The 23,307-nt window shown below is 33.6% G+C and overlaps 1 protein-coding gene across 2 annotated transcripts in view; it reads left to right on the top strand.

Moving 5' to 3' along the window:
* The window catches only part of GSPT1 (G1 to S phase transition 1), a 31,567-nt gene extending 9,277 nt beyond the window's left edge, over nucleotides 1-22,290 (top strand). The window contains exons 2-15 of one of the 2 annotated variants that reach the window (XM_058286436.1): nucleotides 2,416-2,460; nucleotides 2,573-2,614; nucleotides 3,331-3,558; nucleotides 4,448-4,481; nucleotides 6,810-6,887; nucleotides 7,798-7,978; nucleotides 8,575-8,729; nucleotides 8,890-9,030; nucleotides 10,534-10,627; nucleotides 11,446-11,526; nucleotides 14,305-14,478; nucleotides 15,355-15,444; nucleotides 15,619-15,787; nucleotides 17,577-22,290. In XM_058286436.1, coding sequence (XP_058142419.1) covers nucleotides 2,416-2,460; nucleotides 2,573-2,614; nucleotides 3,331-3,558; nucleotides 4,448-4,481; nucleotides 6,810-6,887; nucleotides 7,798-7,978; nucleotides 8,575-8,729; nucleotides 8,890-9,030; nucleotides 10,534-10,627; nucleotides 11,446-11,526; nucleotides 14,305-14,478; nucleotides 15,355-15,444; nucleotides 15,619-15,787; nucleotides 17,577-17,629 — 1,565 coding nt within the window. In that variant the 3' untranslated portion in view covers nucleotides 17,630-22,290. The remainder of the gene's footprint in view (nucleotides 1-2,415; nucleotides 2,461-2,572; nucleotides 2,615-3,330; nucleotides 3,559-4,447; nucleotides 4,482-6,809; nucleotides 6,888-7,797; nucleotides 7,979-8,574; nucleotides 8,730-8,889; nucleotides 9,031-10,533; nucleotides 10,628-11,445; nucleotides 11,527-14,304; nucleotides 14,479-15,354; nucleotides 15,445-15,618; nucleotides 15,788-17,576) is intronic. The other variant, XM_058286437.1, reaches the window with a different exon arrangement.
* Nucleotides 22,291-23,307: the final 1,017 nt, after the last annotated feature.

The following is a 23,307-nucleotide window of genomic DNA, read 5'->3' as shown; positions in this document are numbered from 1 at the left end:
CCAAGTCCGCTTCCCTCCCACTTACTATAATGACTTATTCCTCTTTTGAATACTTGATAAGGGTGTGTTTTTAAACATGGAGAAATATGGAACCATATTTTCTACCTTCTCTTTCACTAGCAGATATGAACCATGTAGAACTTAAGAAATCTCTTTTTTAACCATGAACAAATGACTGAGTTTGGTAGAAGTCTAAGCTCACTTATAGCCAGGTAAAATCTGGATATCATGTACATTTTGAATAAGACAAGATTAGAGTAATGATTAAGGGTTGTGTTTGTAAATCTATGAGTTAGTTTAAGTAAGCAGGTGATCAAGGGTAGGTACTGTTTGGTTTTGAAACCAAATACCAGTCATCACAGTCTTTTTCCTACTTTAAAGTCTTGGTGGCAATATCATTGCTGTACATCATAATTCATTCAGTAGACAATTACAGGGTCTTCAGTGGGAGTGGTATCAGAAAGGGCAGGACAGCATTTGTATAACTTGGCAAAGACCACAGGTGCTTCTCACATGCCCTTATATTAGATGGTAATGATTACAGTGTTTGGGGAGCATTAAATGAGATTGCAGTCAGCATATAAGGCTACATAAAAATTAGTTGGTTATGGTAATTTCCCAATTCCTTACCCACAACAATATGGGCTTTTGAGTGTTCTGTAGGCCCACCTGGCCTGCAGTAGATACTCATTACATGGTAGTTGATGGCATTGAGTTGATACTGTTACATGATCATTTGTTGAATATCTGTTAGGTGCCAGGAGTTATAATTGACACTACAAAATATTTTCTCATTTAATGCTCTTAGCATTCCTGTCAGGGGGATGGCATACATTCCCACAATTCAGATGAAATCGCTGCATCACCTTTTAGGTGACAAGCCACAATTTAACCCAGGAGTCCCCTTGATTCTATGCTCTTACTGCTACCTTGTGCTGCTTGCTCATCACTAGGATGGCATATGACCTTGACTTAGCACTGCCTCACTTTCTTTGAAATTTAAGTACTTTTAGCATTTAAGTGGAACCATACAACTTTTGACCTTTTGTGCTCCCTCTGTTGTCTTAGGCACTCAGCCCCTCAAGGTCTACTGCTTGCTAAGGCATGCTTTCTTGCAGTAGTGGTACTGCTCTTCTTGCCTGCAGTGTCTTTCCCACTGTAGTTCCTCTGCATAGTATCATGAAAATGATCTTCCTAAGAGACGCTCTGAGCATATCACTCCTCTGCTATGAAAAACTTGGTTGTCCTTTACCTGTCAGGGACAGGAAATTACTCTCTTCAACACTTAATGCTATTAAAAATTGGGCCCCAAACTGTTTATGATCCTTATAGGTGTTAATATTTTCTGGGCAGTGATTTCAAATATGAGTTTTTTGTGTTATGAATTGATTATTACTTTGTATGGTTTGTGTGACTCAATATTTTAATTGTCTTTTTGCATCTTGGAGATTCTTTAAAGCAAGTCCACTTTCATATTGGAATATCATTTAGATTTATCAGACATAAAAAATAGACTTATATTTGGTTATCAGTGTGTTTCTCATACATCTCTTCCAGCAAAGCTATAAGTAGATTTGTGGTGTGACAACTGTGGAAACTGGATTATTGCTTGATCTTAAAATTCTAGTATAGGACAAACTGGTATTGTTAGAATCACCTTTTCTGCAGACTATTATTTTTTTTAAAGAAAGTTTAGATTACCTAAGTGTTACATCAGAAACATAGGGAATTCCCATGTACTTCACCCCCTACCCCTCCCACACTTTTTCCCATTAACAACATTTTTCATTAGTGTGGTATATTTGTTACAATTGATGAAAACATACTGAAGTATTGCTACTAACCATGGTCTTTAGTTTACATTATAATTTACACTTAACACCATACAATTTAATAGGTTTTGGCAAAATGTATAATGGCCTGTATCCATCATTGCAGTGTCATGCAGAACAATTCCAATGTCCCAGAAATGCCCTATGTTACATCTATATTCTTATTCTTAGGAAATATACATAGAAGTCTTAAGCATTCAAGGAGCGTGATGTATACAACTTACTCTCAGATGTTTAGAAAACAGATATATAGGTAGATGGACAGACAAATAGATATGGCAAATGTGGCAAAATGTTAAAAATTGGATCTGGGTAGGTGGTATATTGGAGTTCTGTGTGAGGGTGTTTTGTATTTGTGTGTATGTGTGTATTATTTTTTAACTCCTGTAAGTTTGAGATTATTTCATACTAAAAAATTTTAACAAAAAATAGGTTAAACAAAGACTTCTAATTTGAAAGCCTATGTTAGTTGTCTTTGGTCTGAATTATTGAGGATTTTGTAAAACTTCTATTTTACATTCATCTATAAATTGGATGTAAAGATTTTCAGTTTTTAATTGTAGAATTTATTTCTATTAAACAGCACCTGTGGAGCCTTCTCAAGAGGAACAGCCATTGTTGTATGAAGGTAATTTTCTATGATGTGACTAAAAATCTAATTGAGAAAACATTACATTGTCTATGGTATGTAAACCTAGATGTCATTTTGTAAGTATACATTATCTCAATTTCTTGTTTAGGTTCAAATTCAGCTGTTAGCATGGAACTTTCAGAACCTGTTGGTAAGAAAATTTCTGTGACCATATTAATTCAGTAATATGAAACTCCCTTTCACAAGATTTAAGGTGCAAAAGTAAGTGTTACGATTATTATAGTGTCTACATTAAGATTGACATTCAGTCTCTACTTTCAGGATTTAGAAAACAAAACTTAATTGGCATAAACACTGCTGTGATAAATTTAGTGATTGCAAATATAATAGAATTGAGAGGAGGAATATTGACTTTAATAGTTCTGTTTTCTTTGGAAATTTTCATTCCTTTTTTTGTAATTTTGTTATTATTAAGGTTTTCACATTCCCAAGGTGATTATTAAAATTGATGACTAAGTTATATTACTTGAAGAGGGAAAAAAAAGTCTCCTAAGTCCTGTCATGTTTTTCTGTGCTCTGATTTTCAACTTTTTTCTCCTACTGTCAGGGCATCTCGATACTGGAATAATTGGGCTTTAGGAATGTTAGTGCTCCTGTTTGCATTTTGTTTGTCCTTATGAAAATGAAGCTTTATTAAAATAGCCTTCTCTCATGTTCTCTGAGTCAAAGCTTTCTGATGTTAGCTGTGAAACCAGCTTGAAAGCTATTACCCATTTCTGTTGTAAAAGAGATTTTCCTGCTTACATGTCATTCGACTTTAGGAAAGAGCTGAATACGCTGTTCCATTTGTTGTTTAAAAGCGTTTGTATTTTAAGTCTTTTACTAAGTTAAAATGTCTTCTTTCAGTAGAAAATGGAGAAACAGAAATGTCTCCAGAAGAATCATGGGAGCACAAAGAAGAAATAAGTGAAGCAGAGCCAGGGGATGGTTCCTCAGGAGACGGAAGGCCCCCAGAGGAAAGTGCCCAAGAAATGATGGAGGAGGAGGAGGAAATACCAAAACCTAAATCTGTGGTTGCACCGCCAGGTGCTCCTAAAAAAGAACATGTAAATGTAGTATTCATTGGGCATGTAGGTGAGTTGCACCCATAGCAGTGATAAGAAATGACCAAAATTTTTGGATACATAAAATAGATCTTTTATTTAGTTACTTTGGAGTATTTAGTGAAATCAAAGTGCTCTAAAATGCCTCAATTTTTAACTTGCTAGATTTTTTTAGCTGGCAAAAGATTGCTAATATTTAGCCCTTTTAAAAATTGGGAAGGTGAACAAAATTGTAATGGCTGGAAGAAAATAAGCTCCAGTATAATTGTATATAATGCACAATTAGTCTGTAGATCACTGATAAAGGTTTAGCATATTAATTATTTGGAATAACCTGTGGATGCTTTTTTAGGTTTACTGACTTAAACCTATTTAGTTGACTCAGATATTCTCTAATCATCTGCCCTATCCCCAAAACTGTGAGAAGAAAATTAAAATTATGTGTCTTTTAATCTCTCTCTGCCTCCCCTGCATATTATACACCATACTACTTTTTCAGTAACAACACCTCCTTTGAGGTTTATAAAGGAACATCTATCCTATTTGCTAAAAGTGAAATAAGGATACCTAAATGTAGTTCATGGCTCATTAGCCACTTTTGCTCTCCTCTGAGGCTCCCCTTGGGAAATTTTATATTCTGTTGCTACTCTGCTATTAGCTGACACTCAGGGAGCAATCTGTTAAACATTTTTTCTTCTTTATCAATAAAGTATTTCTAAGTCATTATTGAACTTTATGGGGTCTTAGCTCATTTTACAAGGGAGACAGTAACTAGGGCTTATACCCAAATTCCTATTATAGTTAAGTTGCTTTTGCAAGATTTAATTATATATGCTAAAAGATACCTTTAGTTGTGATTGTATGTGAAGTGTTTTTTGTTTTTGTTTTTTTAATATATGGCTTACATGTTGTTACTTTAGATGCTGGCAAGTCAACCATTGGAGGACAAATAATGTAAGTCTATTTTTTGTTAAATAATGAAGGCTGGGGAATTAACTTGATTGAATGACGTTTGGGCATTGTGAATGATGACATATCAAATGATGTTCCATTTAGGGAAAGCTGATCTTAAGGAGTAATTTTTGCAGTGTGATTATTCTTGGTATTTTTGTTATCACTGTCAGATTCTTACAGAACATTAATTTTGTTTCTGAAAGCTGTCATTAAGGTTTTTTTTGTTTTTTGGTTTTTTTAAAAAATTAATGTAGAACCCCTAGTTTATAGAACATTTTCATCTATTTTAAATATAATTTACTTGGGAATACTGAAAACCAGCTCTTGAATCTGGGGTAACTTCCTTTTTCTCATTCATAAGCTACTTACATTTATGGGATTTAATCAAAGATATGTAATCAGGCTGTCTTTGCAGGTATCATGTTAAGATGAGTTTTTTTTATCATGTTTTAGAAGCTATCTAGATATGAAAATACCATGGCTGTCCTTTATATACACTACATTCTAATACTGAAAGTCTTTATAATTAAAAGGTCCTAAATTTTTTTATCTCACTTTTAAATTAGACCCAATTCCTTAAATTGTATTGTCAGAGGACTTAGAGAGCTTCTTATTGTCTTGCCTAATTAAATAATGCAAAAATTTCCGATACCGAGGCTCTTAAACCGGGATCCTTAACCAAGTCTCTAGTGATAGTCATGTGGGACTTTTTCGATACTGTGTTGTAATGAAAATGTATATATTTTGGTTGATGGGCTCTAACTTTCATTAGTATCTCACTGGCAGTCTACACTCAAATGGTTAGGAACACTACTATATTCTATAGAAGACTATGCAAAGAACATACAGATCAAAGCTAGGAATAGAAAGTCTTCGGTTTGTATTAAGTCAAGGAAAACAGGTATTACTGAGGAATTATTTAAAAAGTATCTCATTATTATTATTAGAATAATGAAAGTGCTCTGGGAATGATTGGGGTTATGAATGCACAAATATGTGATTATACCAAATACCATCGATTGTACTCTTTGGATGGATTTATGCTTTATTAATGTGTAACAATAAAAGTTATTTTAAAAAAAGTATTATCTCACTTTCACAAGTAATATTTTAAAAAAGTATTTGAGTACTGAAATGTATTAATAAGATTCCATTGCCTGGATTATATTGTTGGAATTTTTTTTTCCTTTTATATACTATCTACATTTACTTTTTTTTTTTTTAAGATTTATTTATTTATACCCCCCTTGTTGTTTGTGCTCTGTCTGCTCTCTGTGTCCATTCATTGAATGCTCTCTGTGTCACATCTTGAGGAGGCACCAGGAACCAATCCTGGGACTTCCCATGTGAAAGAGAGGCACTCAATTGCTTGAGCCACCTCTGCTACCCACCTTATTTTGTCTCATTGTGTTTCCTCTTTGTGTCCCCTTATCACATCACTTTTTGCTTCAGTTCCCTGCGCCAGCCTGTCCGGTCAGCTTGGGGTTTTGTTTGTCTTCTCTAGGAGGCATCAGGAACTGAACCCAAGATCTCCCAAGTGGTAGGCGGGTGCCCAAATGCTTGAGCTGTGTCCGCTTCCCAACATTTACTTTTTAAAACTTATTCTGAAATAATTTTAGATTTACAGAAGGGTTGCAAAAAGTGTACAGAGTTCCCATATACCTTTAATTCAGCCAGCTCTAATGTTAACATCTTTCAACCATAATTCAGTCGTCAAAACTAGGAAATTAATTGGTATGATACTATAAACTACAGACCTTATTTGTATTTCAACGCTTTTCCCACCAATGTCCTTTTTCTGTTCCTGAATTCCACATTGCATTTATTTGTTTTGTCTCCTCCATTTAGTATGTGTCATTTCCTCAGTCTTTCATAAACCTGATAATTTGAAGATTACAGTTCAGTTATTTTATAGAATGTACTTCAATTTGGGTTTGACTCATGCTTTTCCACAATTAGATTGACTAGGCAAGAAGAGATGCCCTTCTTGGTGCGTCCTGTTGGGGGTACATGACATCAAAATTTAATATGTAATCAGTTTTACTTATTACTGGTGATATTAACCCTGATTGCTTGCTTAAGTTGTCTGCCAGGTTTCTACACTATAAAGTCATAATTTTTTCCCTTTATCTTTGGGGGTGGGGAGGGTACTTTGAGACTACTCGGATCTATCATTTTCCCCCCTTTAAACATCCATCCATGAATTTAGCATTCATCATTGGTACATTTATTTTTAAAATAACCATTTTCTTGGGTTGAAATTCCCTTGAAATTGCCTTCACTGAGTAATTTCTGAGTAATTAAGTATTTTTTTTTATTAACTTTCAGGTATTTGACTGGAATGGTTGACAAAAGGACACTTGAGAAATATGAAAGAGAAGCTAAAGAAAAAAACAGAGAAACTTGGTATAGCAAACTTGTATGATACTATAAAAATTACTTTTAAGGAAACTGCCTGCTTAATGCTTTTTGCAGTCCATTAAAATATATGTCCTTAAGGTCTAAAATGATGTCAGGACAACCAAGAAAATGTTTGGAAACAATCCAAATATCCAGTAGTATGAGACTTTCTGAAGAAATTATGAAACATCCATTCAATTGGGTCATTTTATGGATTAATTTAAATGAAAGTTACATTTATATAATTTATAATAATCAGGCATAAACTTATGTTACAGTGGTAGTTAGGGAGAAAGCTGGAAACATAATTGTATTTAGTGCACGATCAGATAAATAAACATTGGAAAGAAAGAATGGAAGGAAATAATGACAGTGGTCTTTCAGTGGTAAGAGAAAGGGTTAACTTCTTTCTGCTTTCTAACTTTATTACATTCATTTTTGAAATGTTTATTAACCTTTGTCTGGATGGGACACTGATTTTATTTGTATCCCTCTATAATTTTTAGCAAGTAACCATTGTTCCCAAGTGGCAGGTTAGTGGCCTTCACTTTTAATTTTAGTGCCCTTTGAAAAATATCCCTAGATAGCCACTATTGGTGTTAAACTTTGTGCCAGATGATTATAACAACACAAATAAAGGAACTCATTACTACTGAACTCATAAAGATACTGGCATTAATAACTAAGTCTATCTGTGTTCATTGTCAACTTGCTTTTATAAATAATGTTTGCTTATATAGTATATATAATTGACTTTGGATATGTAAAAGCTCCAGGTGTTTGAATCACAATAATGAAGTTTTTTCCCCTTAATTTTCATTTCCATTTATTCTTATTTATGATATATGTTCATGTTCTATAAAAGAATAGCTTAAAAACTCATGTTTCTAGCAGTAATTCTTATTTTTAAATTCAGGTACTTGTCTTGGGCCTTAGACACAAATCAGGAAGAACGAGACAAGGGTAAAACAGTAGAAGTGGGTCGTGCCTATTTTGAAACAGAGAAGAAGCATTTCACAATTTTAGATGCCCCTGGCCATAAGAGTTTTGTCCCAAACATGATAGGTGGCGCTTCTCAAGCTGATCTGGCTGTACTGGTAAGAACAGCATTCCTAATCATCTATATATTTGTTAGCAGACCCACTTGAATTTCTAGGAGTTTGCCTTCTAAAAGCAAAAATTCGGGTGGCAGTGCATTTATAATGTTCATAGTCACAATTTATACTGTCTGATTAATCTACTCAGGAAATCTCTATAATTTGATTTACTTATGAAAATGTTTCAAATTTTTCTGTCACATTGCTCAATGACATATAATCTATTGCTATGCCAGAATTTAATGTCTACTAAATGCCAACTTCAGTGTTAGGTAATGTGGGTACAAAGATGAATGAGAAATAATGTTTCCTTTAGTGATTTTGAAAAAGTACTGGCCCTAGGTCACATAAATTTTTGAATTACCTAATACATAGGCATCCTAGATTTGGGGAAATTGGGGAATTGGAATAAATGTTTACCAGAATTTTATTGTTCAGGTTTTGTGATGTTCAAAAGCATGTATGTTATCATTCATTTCCTTCTCTTTTCTTATGAAAAGCTTCTGATATTACTGAAAGGAAGGGAAACATGTTTCATTGCTAAAAGGGTATATTTGAATGTGAAAGAAAAAAATTGTATTCATTTCTTGGAATAGGTAATCTCTGCCAGGAAAGGGGAGTTTGAAACTGGATTTGAAAAAGGAGGACAGACAAGAGAACATGCAATGTTGGCAAAAACAGCAGGTGTAAAACATTTAATTGTACTTATTAATAAGATGGATGATCCAACAGTAAATTGGAGCAATGAGAGGTAAACTTGGATGTCTTACCTTTCCTTTACAGACCTGTTAGTAGATTAAAGGACAGTTTTGTTGTTGTATGCCTTTTTCTTGAAGGTTTTTCTATTTTTTATTTTGAATTTTTAAAAAATTGCTTTACATTTCAATCTAGTTATTTATTAATCTTCATAGATATGAAGAATGTAAAGAGAAACTAGTGCCATTTTTGAAAAAAGTTGGCTTCAATCCCAAAAAGGATATTCACTTTATGCCCTGCTCAGGACTAACTGGAGCAAATCTTAAAGAGCAATCAGATTTCTGTCCTTGGTACAGGTAAGTAACCTTTTTTTTTTCCCATTAAAAAAAAAATGTAAGTCTTAATAAGTAATTCAAGAAAATATTTATTGTAACCTTGGTTTGAAAAGTAATCAGGACCTTTACCCACTTTAAAATCGGGTTGTCTCTTTATTATTGAGTTTCAGAGTTTTTTTTAATATTCCGCATATAGTTACTTACCAGATTTTATTTTACAAATATATTCTCCCATTCTAACGGTTGTCTTTTTACTTTCCTCATGATGTTCTTTGAAGTATGAAAGTTTTTAACTGTGATGAAGTCCAATTTTCTTTTGTTGCTTGTGCTTTTGGTATAATATGTTAGAAAATATTTCCTAATCTAAGGTCACCAAAATGTATTCCTGTTTCCTTTTAAGCATTTTATAGTTATAGTTCTTATTTGATTGTTCCATTTTGAGTTAGTGTAAGATATAAGGTCTATATTGTGTAGTTTTGTGTTTTTTTTGCATGTAATTTTTCAGCTACCATTTGTTGAAAAGACTATCCTTTTTTCATTGAATTTTCTTAGCACTTTTGGTTAAAATCACATGACCATAAATGTAAGGGCTTATTTCTGGATTCATTTCTGTTCCATTGATCTAAATGTCCTTAGGCCAGTACCACAGTCTTGATTACTGTAGCTTTGTAGTAAGGTTTGAAATTGGGAGGTGTGAGTGCTCCAACTTTGTTCTTTTTCAAGATTGTTTTGGCAAGTCTGGGTGCCTTGAATTTCCATATGAATTTTTTGATCAGCTTGTCAGTTTCTGCAAGAAAGGCAGCCTGGGGTTTTGTTTTATTTTGTTTTTTAAAGATTTATTTATTTATTTATTAACCTCCCCCCCCCCTTGAGACTTGTTCCTTTTCTTTTGCTTTCTATTCTCTTTGTCCATTCGCTGCACATTTTTTCTGTATATGCTTGTCTCCCTTTTGTTGCATCATCTTGCTGTGCCAGCTCTCCCGCATGCACGGGCCAGCTTTGCCTTCACAAGGAGGCCCTGGGACGCGAACTCAGAGCCTTCCGCGTGGTAGACGAGAGCCCAACTGATTAAGCCACAGCCGCTTCCCCCACCTGGGGTTTTAATAGAGATTACATCGATAAATCTGTTCATCAGTTTGGGGATTACTGCATCTTAACAATATCAAATCTTTCATCGCATATACTTTAGTTTTAAAGGGGAAACTATTTTTATGGAACCTCAATTTCAAAGCTGGAAAAGTCCATTAAAATTAAGCAATACAGTATAGTCATTTTTTTGCAGTGTGTGGGCTATTGCTATAAAGTATTTATTTACAAGGAAGTTTATTATAATGAGTTATTTTGTTATAGTTTTAGTTTTCTGAAGAATAAATGAGATGCAGTGGGTAATAGTTAAATGACAGGAGTACATAGGTAGAATAAAAATATTGTAAAAAGCACATTTTTGTAAAAAGATACAGTTGTGTAACTTCCTCAGCTTTTAATATTAATGTTGACTTTCTTTAATGAATATTATGATTTCAGTGGATTACCATTTATTCCGTATCTGGATAATTTGCCAAACTTCAATAGATCAGTTGATGGACCAATCAGGCTGCCAATTGTGGATAAGTACAAGGTATCTAAAATGTTGAAGAAATTGGGTTCTAGGGGTGGTGTGGTCATAAAACTTCATTAAGCAGAATGACAGATTTTTAAAAAATTGCATATTATTTAGTGGTATAGATTATAATTTATTTAACCTGGTTGGTTTTTTTCAGCTGTTTCCCAATGAGACTGTAACTATTTTCCAAAGATAAACCTTATACATGTGAAACTCCTGGATCCAAAGGATTTGCATAGTAAAGTTAATGAATATTAACAAATAGTCTTCCAGAAATGCTGTGGTAGTTTATATTATCACCAGCATTATTAGAGTGTTAGTTTTACCACAGCCTCACTAACCCTGGATTTTAGTCTTTTAAAACAAACAAAAAAGCCATCCATGTTTTTAACTAAAATTTCAACTTAATTCTCTAAGTTTTGCAATATCAGTTGATGTAATATTTTGCCCTCTACAAATATCTCATTCTTTCATTAGTTTCATGGTATATCTTGAATAAGAATGGTTTTCTAATTTTATACCTGAGGAAACAGGCTCAGATTGAGATAACCTGAATTTATACAAATAATTCAGATCTTCTAATTTAAAATTATGTAGTGTGCACTGTTTTTTTTTTTTTACTCTTAGGCATATCTATTAATACAACTTTACGTATTCTTATTAAACAAATATTAATAGATTATTACATACCCTGTGTTTAAGATTAATCCTAGGTATTCTACCACTTTCCTTTATGACTAAGCCTTGCAAAATTTCACTTTGGACTACTGAGCTTTTGTTTATAGAGCAGCAGTAAAGTCTGAAACTTGATTTTTTATTTTAAATTTCAACAGGATATGGGCACTGTGGTCCTGGGAAAGCTGGAATCAGGATCTATTTGTAAAGGCCAGCAGCTGGTAATGATGCCAAACAAGGTAAAAATTAGTAATGCTCTTCCCCATTTAAAATTTCTCAAAAATATTAGCAAGAAAGCAGGAACTTTTCAAATCTTAGGGTTTTCCATTCAAAGAATCTTAGCAAATTCAGGATTATGTTTTATTAATGTCAAGGTCAAAATTTGAGAAAGACTGTATGGTATTATAGTTATTAAATAACAGAAGTTTAAGGAAGAAATCAATATTAGCAGATTAAGCTTTATTTACTCATATTAGAACTAAAAGATACCATCATTGAGAGAGCTTAGACAATTCAACTCCATTATTTTATAGGCACTATAATAGAAATCATTTAGCATGGTTAACTGACTTGCTTCAGCTAATAAAATGGATTAGTAAGAGAGCCAGGAATGAAAACTCAGGTTTAATCATGGTATAGTAAACTTATTCGTACATCATTACATTGGGTACTATAAAGTAATGAATGCAAGCTATGCTCTTAATTTGTTTTGAGAGCAGAGGATAGGCCTTTATTGTAAGTGGATCTCTTCTTGAGATGATGAAGGTGCACTTACTCCAACGCCATCCTGCCCCACCCTGGGTCTCTTCTTAATACTTCCTTATTGTAATTTCTACACCATTGGAGTTTCATTAAAACATGTAAAATCAACTTTGTGTTATTTCTGACAACTCAGTTAACATTTGCAGATGACCTTTTGCTAAGAAACTGTATGTGTTTCCCAAGGAGAGCCTTCTCTAACAGCTCCAGGGATGTTGCTTATATAGGAAAATAGGTCTGAGTCAAAGACAGATTTTGTTAGACTTATGTGAGAATTTCTTTACCATGCTCATTCTAGGCACGGTAAACTAGAAAGCTTTTTCTTGAGTATCCCAGGTGTTTCTACTTGTCTAAGATAATTATCTCTGCAACTTGAGGGATGGCAACTCAATGAAAATAATAGTCATTTTGAATCTTTGCTCAGTTTTTGTACAATCACAGAAGTGCAGTTTGCTCCTGGAGATAGAAGGTGGATTGGTAGTTGTGAGGGGCAGTGGGGAATGATTGCTTAATGGGTACAAGGTTTCCTTTTGGGGTGTAATGATCTTCATTACCCCATCTTGTTTTAGAACTAGAAAGAGGTGATAGTTGCACAACATTGTGAATTTAATAAATGCCACTGAATTGTACACTTCTGAAGAGTGGTCAAAATAGTAAATTTTGTGTCGTGTATATTCTAGACAACATTAAAAAAGTCATTCAATGTGGGCAAGTGAAGTTAGTGCCTGGTGGTAGCTGCAGGTCAGGAGCCTTACTATATTAGTACAAAGGAAGTGGCTATTGTCTGTAGAAGCTGTCACTGTATACTAATTTCTGGGCATGTATAGTATCATTCAGCCTTGAAAAAAATCAGCTCAGTTTAATCCTCCCAACTCCCAATGGAATAGAGTTATTTTAACAGGTATAAATGCCAGATTTTTTTTACATTAAAAAATTAATTTCAGTAAAACTGGCCGTATTTTACTTTGATATTTACAAAATTGTTCCAAGAAACTGATTTCAGACCTCTTCTAGGTGGGTAACACTTGTTAAACTCTTGATTTTTATAAAATAGTCCATGGACACTTACGTTCTAACATCTACATTGCTTCTGCTCTATTTTGTGGGTTTTTTTGAGGTACCAGAGCTGGGGATTGTACCTGGGACCTCATGGGAAGCTGGAGCTCAACCACTGGGCCACATCACTTCCCCTGAGTTAGTTTTTCATTTGTTTGCTTTTTTGATTTTAGGGGGCACTGGGAACCAAACCCAGCACCCTCCCATGTGGAAAGCAGGCACTCAACTGCTTGAACCATATCCACTCCCCCTGCTCTACTTCTTAATACCATTCCTAAGCTTGAGAGTTTGTTAGTGTCAAACTTAATTTTTTATAACTTTGGGTAAACTCAGTCTTTAGATTAGCTCCATTGTATTTGGCCATAAAGGGGCATATTTGGGGAAAGAAAGGATTGTTATTTGTTGGGTTATTTGGGCAAATATAGTGAATATTTCTTGTTTAATGTAACAAGCTGCTAAAAAAATTAGCTCAGATATGTCTCCATTTCATTTCCTGGAATGAATATCAGCAGATAGGTAATCACTAAGCTATTAGCTGCCTTTTGAGAAAGAAAACCGTTGTTTGGGGGGAGATGCTAATAGACTGTAACAAATGACATTTTGTAATTCTGGTATGGAATATAATGATACAGGATTCTCCATTGTTTATATATCATCAGAAATAGTTCATTTTGTCTTGAGGGCTGTTGTTTTGTTTTGTTTTGTCTTTTCTGGCACATGTTTACTAAATCTGACTTCTCTCCAGGTGCAAAAATAGAATAAAATGAGGGAATACTTGTGGATATTGCTTTATTTTTTTTTTTCCCTATCAGTATGCATATGTGTGTGTGTATGTGTGTTATACACAAACATAAAAGTTAACAATAATGACAGTAATTACATTTAAGAATGTTGTGCAGCTGTTACAACTGTCTGGTTCTGGAACATTTCCATTATCCCAAAAAGAAACTCCAAATCCATTAAACAACTGGTATGCTTTTTAAGCCTAATTGTTCAAATAACTTGAGAAATGCATATTTTAGATTTTTGGAAATTGATAGGTATTGGGAGATATGTCTGTTAAATCCGGGAATTCCATAAGTTTTATATTCAAATAAGTATTTTGGCTAATCAGTAACCACAAAAATAGAATAATTCTTCAGCACACATTCAGATCATTTTATGTTCGGTAATGAATACTCCAATCTTGGTTTCTTTTTAAGCACAATGTGGAAGTTCTTGGGATCCTTTCTGATGATGTAGAAACAGATTCTGTAGCTCCAGGTGAAAATCTCAAAATCAGACTGAAAGGAATTGAAGAAGAGGAGATCCTTCCAGGATTCATACTTTGTGATCCTAATAATCTTTGTCATTCTGGACGCACATTTGATGCCCAGGTAAACTTTTTTATTATCGTTGTCTTAATGATCTTTACTCTCTTGAAATTAGGAATTAAATGCTTTTTTCCTGATTATTGGTGACATCATGCCACTTAACCCAAATTAATGTGTAGAAGAAGAATTGATATAGTATAAGCCATATAAATATATTTTACAGTCATGATGTATATCTCACACAAAGTCTTCAGAAGATGGTACAAGTGCTTACTGGGTAGGTAATCAATTTTTTGTAAATTCCTTTGTATTTTTGATCTCCTGGATACCAACAGATAGTAATTCATCATTATTTATATTTTTCTCAATGTCCTTCTCTTTAAGTAGGGCACAGTTGCCTTATAGGTCATGGTTTGACTGCTTACTTAGAGCAAATAACTTTCTAGACTCTAAAACTTGCACGTTTTCTCCATGCTATTAGCAGCCTGCCTTCCACAGGGGAATGACCTAATAAATCATTGGTGTGGGCTAACAACTTTTGAGTGTTATTGGTTTAATATGGTAATTAATAAAGTTAGGGTTTGATGCAGAGGATGTAAAAGGTTATTTCCTTTGACTGGACCTTAGATATTGAGAAATGGGTAAAACTGTGATAAGTTCACATCTAGAAAAGAACAGTAGTATGTGAACAGTAAAAACTAACTTAATTCTTTGGGAAGTTTAAAGGAAAGGCTTCCTTTAAGAAGAAAAGAAAGTCTGAAGATCACTAGGGTAAAGGTTGTTATCAAGTTCATGATCCATCTCTTCTAACACAAAAATAACATAAGTTGATGTCCTGCTGAGATGGTGAGTTATATAATCTTGTGATACTATATGACACTTTAGAATATTCTTTTTACCCTAAGGATAAAGATACAAATTTTTCTGTTTATTTGACAGATTGTGATTATTGAGCACAAATCTATCATCTGCCCAGGTTATAATGCGGTGCTGCATATTCATACCTGTATTGAGGAAGTCGAAATTACCGTGAGTTTAAGATAATTTATTTTTTTATTTTGATTTGTTTTAAGGTTATTTCATCTTGGTAATTTCTAATAGGCAACAGCGACATACTCTTATTTTCATACCTTAATGTAGAGATTCTTTTATTTGGTACAATTCTGATCTCATCCTTTTTTTTTTTTTTTTTTTTTTGGGTAGGCCTTAATCTGCTTGGTAGACAAAAAATCAGGAGAAAAGAGTAAGACTCGACCCCGTTTTGTGAAACAAGATCAAGTATGCATTGCTCGTTTAAGGACAGCAGGAACCATCTGCCTTGAGACCTTTAAAGATTTCCCTCAGATGGGTCGTTTTACTTTAAGAGATGAGGGTAAGAACTTTTCAAATTGATGTTGAGTAGTATATTTTATAAGATGCTTAGCTTTGTTGTAATGCTCACCATCTGAGGACAGTACACATTGCATCACGTTCAGAGAAAACTTGGATTTGTGTTCTATATAATATATTCATATAAATGCTCTGTGAGTTGAATAAAATTAACACCAACCAGCACTGACCATGCATTCTAGCAGTAATGGTCTGGATGAAGTAAGATACTCTTATTACTGGTGGGTTTTGAAAGCCATTTTATGTACTAAATAAGGCAGTCCTATGATGAAATCTTTGTAATTTGTATAAGGGCTTAATTCTATAGTGCAAGTTTTTGCTAAGCAAGTCTTAAGTTAGAGATGTTGTCATTTTTGTAATCATAAGAAATGGCTTTAGAATTCAATATTTAAAACATTGACTACACTGGGTTTTTTGTTTTTTGTTTTTGGAGTAATGGGCTGAAGGATAAATAGACTTTTAAACACATAATTTTTTCAGAGGTCTAATATTCATGTTCTTTTGTATGTGTGCCTTTCTGCCCACCTTCAGGTGTAATTTTCCTGTATTGGGGGTTATGAAATTCTTAGGTATCATGAAAACAAATGACTAATTAAACATGCCATGTAAATATTTTTTAGATAACTATTTTAAGACTCTGGAAAATTTATATAAAACTTTGACTCAGTTCAGATACAGAGTAGTTACTCCACTTGTTAGTTACAGTTCCATTTAGTAAACAGTAAGTGAATATCCAACTGGTAAGCACTGGGAATATAATGATGACCAGGTCCCTTAACCTTAAGTTCAGAGAAAAGTGTATAAAGAATTTTATTCATTTTTCTTTAAAGTACTTACCTTAAAACTTACAAAGAAACAGGTTTTGAGTTTGGCATATTAATATACCAATTAGAACCTGATAAAAGTGGTTAGACAGAAGAAGTTAATTTATCAAATTTTTAACCCCATAATTATTTTTTCTTGACTTTTATGTTTTTCACAAGACCCAGTGGATTTTGTATCTCTTACAGTAGAACTGGGAGTGCTTTTGCAGTGCAGGAATGCAACGAAAAGATTATGTTTATTGGATTAAAGTTGAGCAGTAATTTCTGCTTCATCTTTTCAGTTGCTTAAGGATAGATTTATTTTAATGCCTTCATTGAGATATACTTGACATAGTATAAAATTAACTTAAGTGTACAATTCAATGAATATTTAATGCTTGTCAATGCTGTAATCTAATTTTTAAACATTTCCATCAAAAAAGAAACTTTGAGCCTGTTCTGTAGTCATTCCCCATCCCTACCCCCAGACCTAAGAAACCACTAATCTACTTTTTTGTCTCATACGTGGTCCTTTGTGTTTAGAAGGCATGAAGTTTTCAAGATTCTACCATGTTGGAGCATGTATTGTCCTAACAGTACATTTTACTGCTGAGTAGTGTTCCATTGTGTGGATATTCCAAATGTTGTTTATCCAAGGGTATGTTTTTGATATGGGAAATCATATCTCCTTCCCAGCTTCCCTTATAAGACCCACTTAACATAATCTTTATTTTTAAATTTTTTGGTAGGTTTTTAGATAGTATGTGAGTTCATGTTTGTTTGCTTTATGAGCTTTGTAATAAGACTACCTACTCAGAAGTCATGCCTTTGGTGGTAAAGCCAGCTAATTAGCAATGTGACATACTTTTATGATTTAAAATAATGATCTTTATTACCTTACATAGACCTGTTGTTAACTACTGAAAGGTTTTTTTTTGTTTTGTTTTGCTTTTAAAATCTTATTTCTAGGTAAGACCATTGCAATTGGAAAAGTTCTGAAACTGGTTCCAGAGAAAGATTAAGCATTTTCTTGATGACCCTGCACAATACTGTGAGGAAAATTGACTGCAAAAGCCTACTTCACACCGCCTTCTCTTATTTTCTGCCCATTGACAAACCTCTCCCCATATTTTGCAAAGAGAAAATTCACAGCAAAAGTCCACATTATGTCAGCTTTCTCATATTGAGAGCTCTGCTATGCCACTGTTGAATTTTTCCCCAAGATTTTTTTCTTTCCCTTTCAAACTGCTTCCTTGGACAGATTTGGCAATAGCTTTGTAAGTGATGTGGACATAATTGCCTACAATAATGAAAACCTACAGGAATTTTTTTTATTTTCCATTTCCCCCTTAGGCATATTTAGGCTTTTTTTCCCAGGCAGATCATTCTGAGTGTGCGTGTGTGTGCACATGTTAAAAAGACAACTACCATGTTAATAAAATATTCAATTTGAAATCCTTTTCGGTATTTGAATTGCTTTTGAATAATGTTTTTTATCTGGATGTAACATTGTTGCATTAGCTTTTTAACTTAACCAAGTAACTAAATACATTTTACTTGGATTTTTCTAAACTCTTCCCCTGTCCACTACTTTAAAAATGAGACATTTACAATGTTCAAGTTTGTATTAAAGGAAAGAATTAGTTTGACCCCTTCTTTTGATGGTTAATGCATACATACAATTAAATACCTTTATGCAACCGCAACACTACTTTATTAGGTCTGTCATTATTTTCTGCTAATTTATATCCTAACATGATTTCTTAAATACAGTATGTTTAAAATGGAACAGCATACTGTAGTTCTTATAAGTAAAGCATAGTGAAACTATACCCCCTACAAGAAATTCCATTAACTTGTTAAATCAGTGGAATTTACAATAAAGAAAGCATGTCTTAGACCTGGCAAAAATGCCTCCCTTAGTATTTATAAGAGCTGCATGCATCTAGTAGGAAAATCATATCAATTACAAAATGCCAGTTCTCCAAGTTATTCAGTTCATTCTTTTTATCAGTAACTTTAAAGGTTGGATAATCCTTGCTGATTAAAAGTTAAACCTCAATCCAGCAACTAAATGAACACATATTTAGAATGATGAGAATTTGCACAGACTGAAATTTACAGTGGTAAGTAGAATCAAGCACAGTTTAAGTTTTATCTCAATTATTTGAAATTGAGGTTTCTTAAGTATAAAGTTGTAATTTGTTAAACCATTTTATTTGGACAAGCCACACTGCAACAATGTAGTGATTTTTAGATTGAAGTCTGACTCTGCTATAACTATAATGACTTGGAAATTTTTGAAGTTTAAATGGGAAACAGAAGTGACAGTTTCTGGATTCATTGGAAACCTCCTTGATGTTGAGTGTTGCCATTATTTGAAAACTTGGCCTCTTTTCAATTGTGATTTACCTCTAAACACAATACTTTGTAATTGGATAATTATAATGACAATTTCCTCTTTATAGTAATCCTCCTCAGAAAAGAAAAGCCTAGTTTATTTCCAGTCACAAAACATAAAATTTGTATGTCATCCTGTTTTCTTAACTATGGAATCCCCATTTATTTCATGAATGAGGCTACATTTTATGGACAGCTGAATTATTGTCCTGCAGCTTCCTATAACTCTACTTAAAGCTATTTAATTGCATGAAATTTAAATAAATTTTATTATGTCTGCAAATCTCTGGGCTTTTATTTTTCTGGGAAATAGGAAAGCTTTAATCAGAAAATAATAACTTTTTGTACTTCCAAGTTAATAAGAACAAAATACTAGCAATTGCTTGGATTTTAACAAATCTTTAAAAGTTCACAAATTATTTCCAAAGATCGAGCTTCCATTTTTAAATTGAATACACTTTTAAAAAACAGTTGTTTGCTGTTAAAACATTTACACTTTAGAATATTCTGTGCATGTTGCCAAGACTGCTAAGTAAAATGACATGGATGACCAACTGTGAAGGTCCTACCTCTAAAAATTAACAGGTAATTTTAAAAAATACACATGTAATTATAAAATAAATATTTCATTAGATTCTTGCACATTTGAGCAAATAGTAATTGGATTACTTAAAAGAAACTTCAGTGTTCAGTTAACCAATTATCATATATTTTATGGGCTTTGAAGTTATTTGAGAAAGTATTCCCACTTAAATCTGATGCATTTTAATTCCTCTAGTCATACTGGCTAGTTATTTGGATGAAGAAATAAAATGAATGAACTGGCAGTGTCGAGATATTGGGTCTTTAAAGAGCAATACAAATCCCCATTTTGTCATTGTCTTCTGCAAGTGCAAATGTGTTTATATGGAAGACAATGAAAAATAGGGTAGTTGGCTATATATTTAGGATATTACAAACCTAAACATTATTCTCTAGCTTTAGCATAGATATGTTAGAATCATGATTTTCTTTGCATCTTCTTACATTATTGATGCTTTTTTCTCTTTCATATGAAATTATTTAATTATAATATTTAAATTAGTGAACTGAATTTGAAGAAAAGATGTCAATGAAATAAACATTTGTCATTTTAAACCCTTTTTATGAGGGGGAGGGAAAATAGCAAGTTTGTAAGTTGCAAAAAGGACATAAGCAAAAATTATGTAAATTCACACCAGAAGAGTAAACACTGTGGATTGCCATGAAATTAAATGATAAATAGTAAAGTGATTTGAATAATTAAATCCATGTATATTTCTTTGTTTGAATTGAAAGTCTTGAAATACGTGATAATTGAATGTAAAAATTTTGTAAGCTGTAAGAGTACAGGTTGTTCATTGTAACATAAGGTTATTCATACTTGTCTGCTAGTTACATAAACTACAAGAACTGTTTTAGAATATGGGACTTTTGAGTGGGATATAATCGGAAGTTATTGGCATCTTCTCAGCTGGAGCACTGCTGATACTTTGGGTCTTACTTAAAACCAGATGTACTTTTGCAACCCAAGAAAAAGGTGAATCTCTGGCGAAAATTGCTCCTCTGATGAACTCTTGAGAAAACTCAGCTAAACTCACTGGTGATCTCCAGGAACACTGGTCATGTGGCTGTAATTACTTGGATCGTTGATGATGACTACTACATATGACAGCACTGCAGCACCTTTCCTTATTGGCATGGACTTCCTCATGGAATGCTGCTTCATGGATGATAACTTCATTGTTTTGGGTGAGGATTATGGTAGTCAAGGTGAACATGTGCAGTTTTTATTACAGTTCTTAACGTCAAGCAACTTTCAACCTTTAAAACCCTCTGAAAATTCTGGTTACAGCATTATAGCTCTGGTTGTAGGGTGATTGTTATATTCAGTGTTGGCCTACCTTATCAGAACAAACTGTGCCATTAATCCTCTCACAGACATATGTAAGGTAGATAGCAGTCAACTGGATTTTGGGGAATGATTTTCTGTCTCCAAATAATATGGCTTTTATTTCCTTAGCTAATTTTTCAGTGATTCTAACAGATGCCATCTCTAATACATTCATGATCGTGTTTCTTTCTTTAGCAATATTGCTATAGCAGCAACTTGTTAAATACATGTAATTACATATGCACAACTCACAAGACTTTAAACTAGGTTTAAATTTAGTGGTCAGTTGGCTATGTTAGATTTCATAGTAAATGGAATAGAAAGTATTTTTATTTTCCAGTAGCAGTTTGTTGGATTCCACTTGAACCAATTTACTGTTAGAATTCAGGCAGGGTAGATTTGGTTCAGCTTTGGATGGATTTGGCTCTAGGATATTCTTGATTTTCAGTATCCTAGAACATAAGAGTCTTCCCTCCAATAAATATACTTTTCACATACCTCTAATCCTATGCTTCCTTGAAATAGTAATATACTAGCTAAATTGTTTACTAAGAAATTATAAGGGCCTGCAGGTGTGGGAGTGGAGATTAAAATCTCTACCTCCTCCAGATAGGCACTATGTATGATAGGGCAGAAAATGCCAGGATTTCTTAGGCGACCCTTGGAATGTAATGTCTTTTCTGCCTTGTCACACATGCCACTGTGCCCTTTAGAACTTAATGTGGAAACCTCAGGTTTGTGGACAGCAAAGGTGGAATGACATTTTCTGCTTCCCGGGGCCCTCGCTGCCAGGCGCATTAGCTTTGTGCTTCAGATGTCAGTCCAAGTCCTTGCTACCTCCTTTCCTGCTACCCATGGAAGAGTGGGCTGGAGCTCTTGCACTCCTCAGGGGACTGCCCACCTCAGACATTTAGTGAAATTGAGGTCCAAACCTGGAAGGTCTGCATTTTAAGGACGCTTAACATTGGGCTCTCAGAAATGTACACACCCCTCACTTAACTAGTTTCTTATTTGTTTCTAAAGGAAATGTGGATGTCTCTCAGGCAAGGATTTAGTGATTAGTTTTCACTAGACAGCAGCATGATAAGACCTAGATCTCACTAGTATTTTTTAAAAATAGGATTAAAGGGAACTAGTTAGGTTTGAGTCTTTTTTTTTAACCTAATTTAAAGCATGAAAGAATGCTCTTGGTAGGAATTATGGGAATCCAGAGGTAAACTTTTTTTTTTTTATGGTTTGTAGCTACCTACTGTGCCTGACTTGGTGCCTGTGTGAGGATTAAGCCCTTAGTCTGCTCTTGCATTATTTAAATTACTGAAGTAAAAAAATGCTTTTGTAATAACAATAAAAATTGTCATCTTCCCTTTTGAAGGATTTGTCTGTTTGTTTATAGTCACCTGTATTGTATCATACTATGAGTGTATCTGTCCATTTCTGTATAATCCTTTATTTTTGTATCAAGTATTGGAACCATTTACCATCAGATTTGATGGATCTATTTATTTAATAAGCTCTGTCACATAAGGAACTTACAAACTTGTGATCTGTTTGCATATGATATATTTAAGTTTTTTTTTGTGGTATATATGATGGAACCGTAAAAAAACAAAAAAACCCAGCAGCCCTATAAGAAGTTAGAAATGCTTAATATTAATAAATCAACTACATCACAGTATGTGGTTTTATCTGACCTGTAGAGTTGGGGAAACATCAGTGATTATTCTGTCAGATCTATAAAACTATTCAGAATTTTTAATAAGGATCAAGAGATCAATAGTACTGGCCCTTCTCGGCTGTGCAAGGGCAAGAAGAAATTAATGAACAGGAGCAGTATGTGTTAAATGAATGGCAGCAATACAGTCCTGTATACTTTTTTATTCTGTGAGCTAAAATAAAGATTCTAAGCAAATAGCTTTTGTGACCATTTCCCAATAATTAATCACAACTAATATTTTTAGTCTTAAATATCTGTGTTTACAACCCTGTTGATTAAACATCTATGCTTTATGCTTATTATTGAGAGAACAACTTTCTTCATTATCTTTGGGCATCAGACCACATTAAAGGCACTGTACTGCAGTGAGAAGACCAATAATGACATCTTGGTACTTCTAACAGTGGAGAGTTTTATACCTAATGGCACATGCAACAGTTTCAGAGAGAGACAAAGCATTAATACCTTTAAGGCTGTAGCTTTGTGGTGAAGAATTGTGTATCTCCCAGTCTAGAATAACTGATGGCCAAATAAAGTGAATATTCCAAATGTAAAAAGGCCTAAAAAAAAAGCTTCATTGGCCCTGAGGAAAAAAGGTAATGGAAAATATATTTTATTGTAGTACCTTCTTTAGTGATGAGGTTATTTTAACCTTTATGGCCACTTGATCCTAT

The sequence above is a fragment of the Dasypus novemcinctus genome, chromosome 23 (genome assembly GCF_030445035.2).
Source record: "Dasypus novemcinctus isolate mDasNov1 chromosome 23, mDasNov1.1.hap2, whole genome shotgun sequence".
Classification (NCBI taxonomy): Eukaryota; Metazoa; Chordata; class Mammalia; order Cingulata; family Dasypodidae; genus Dasypus; species Dasypus novemcinctus.
This window is presented reverse-complemented; position numbering and strand designations above follow the sequence as displayed.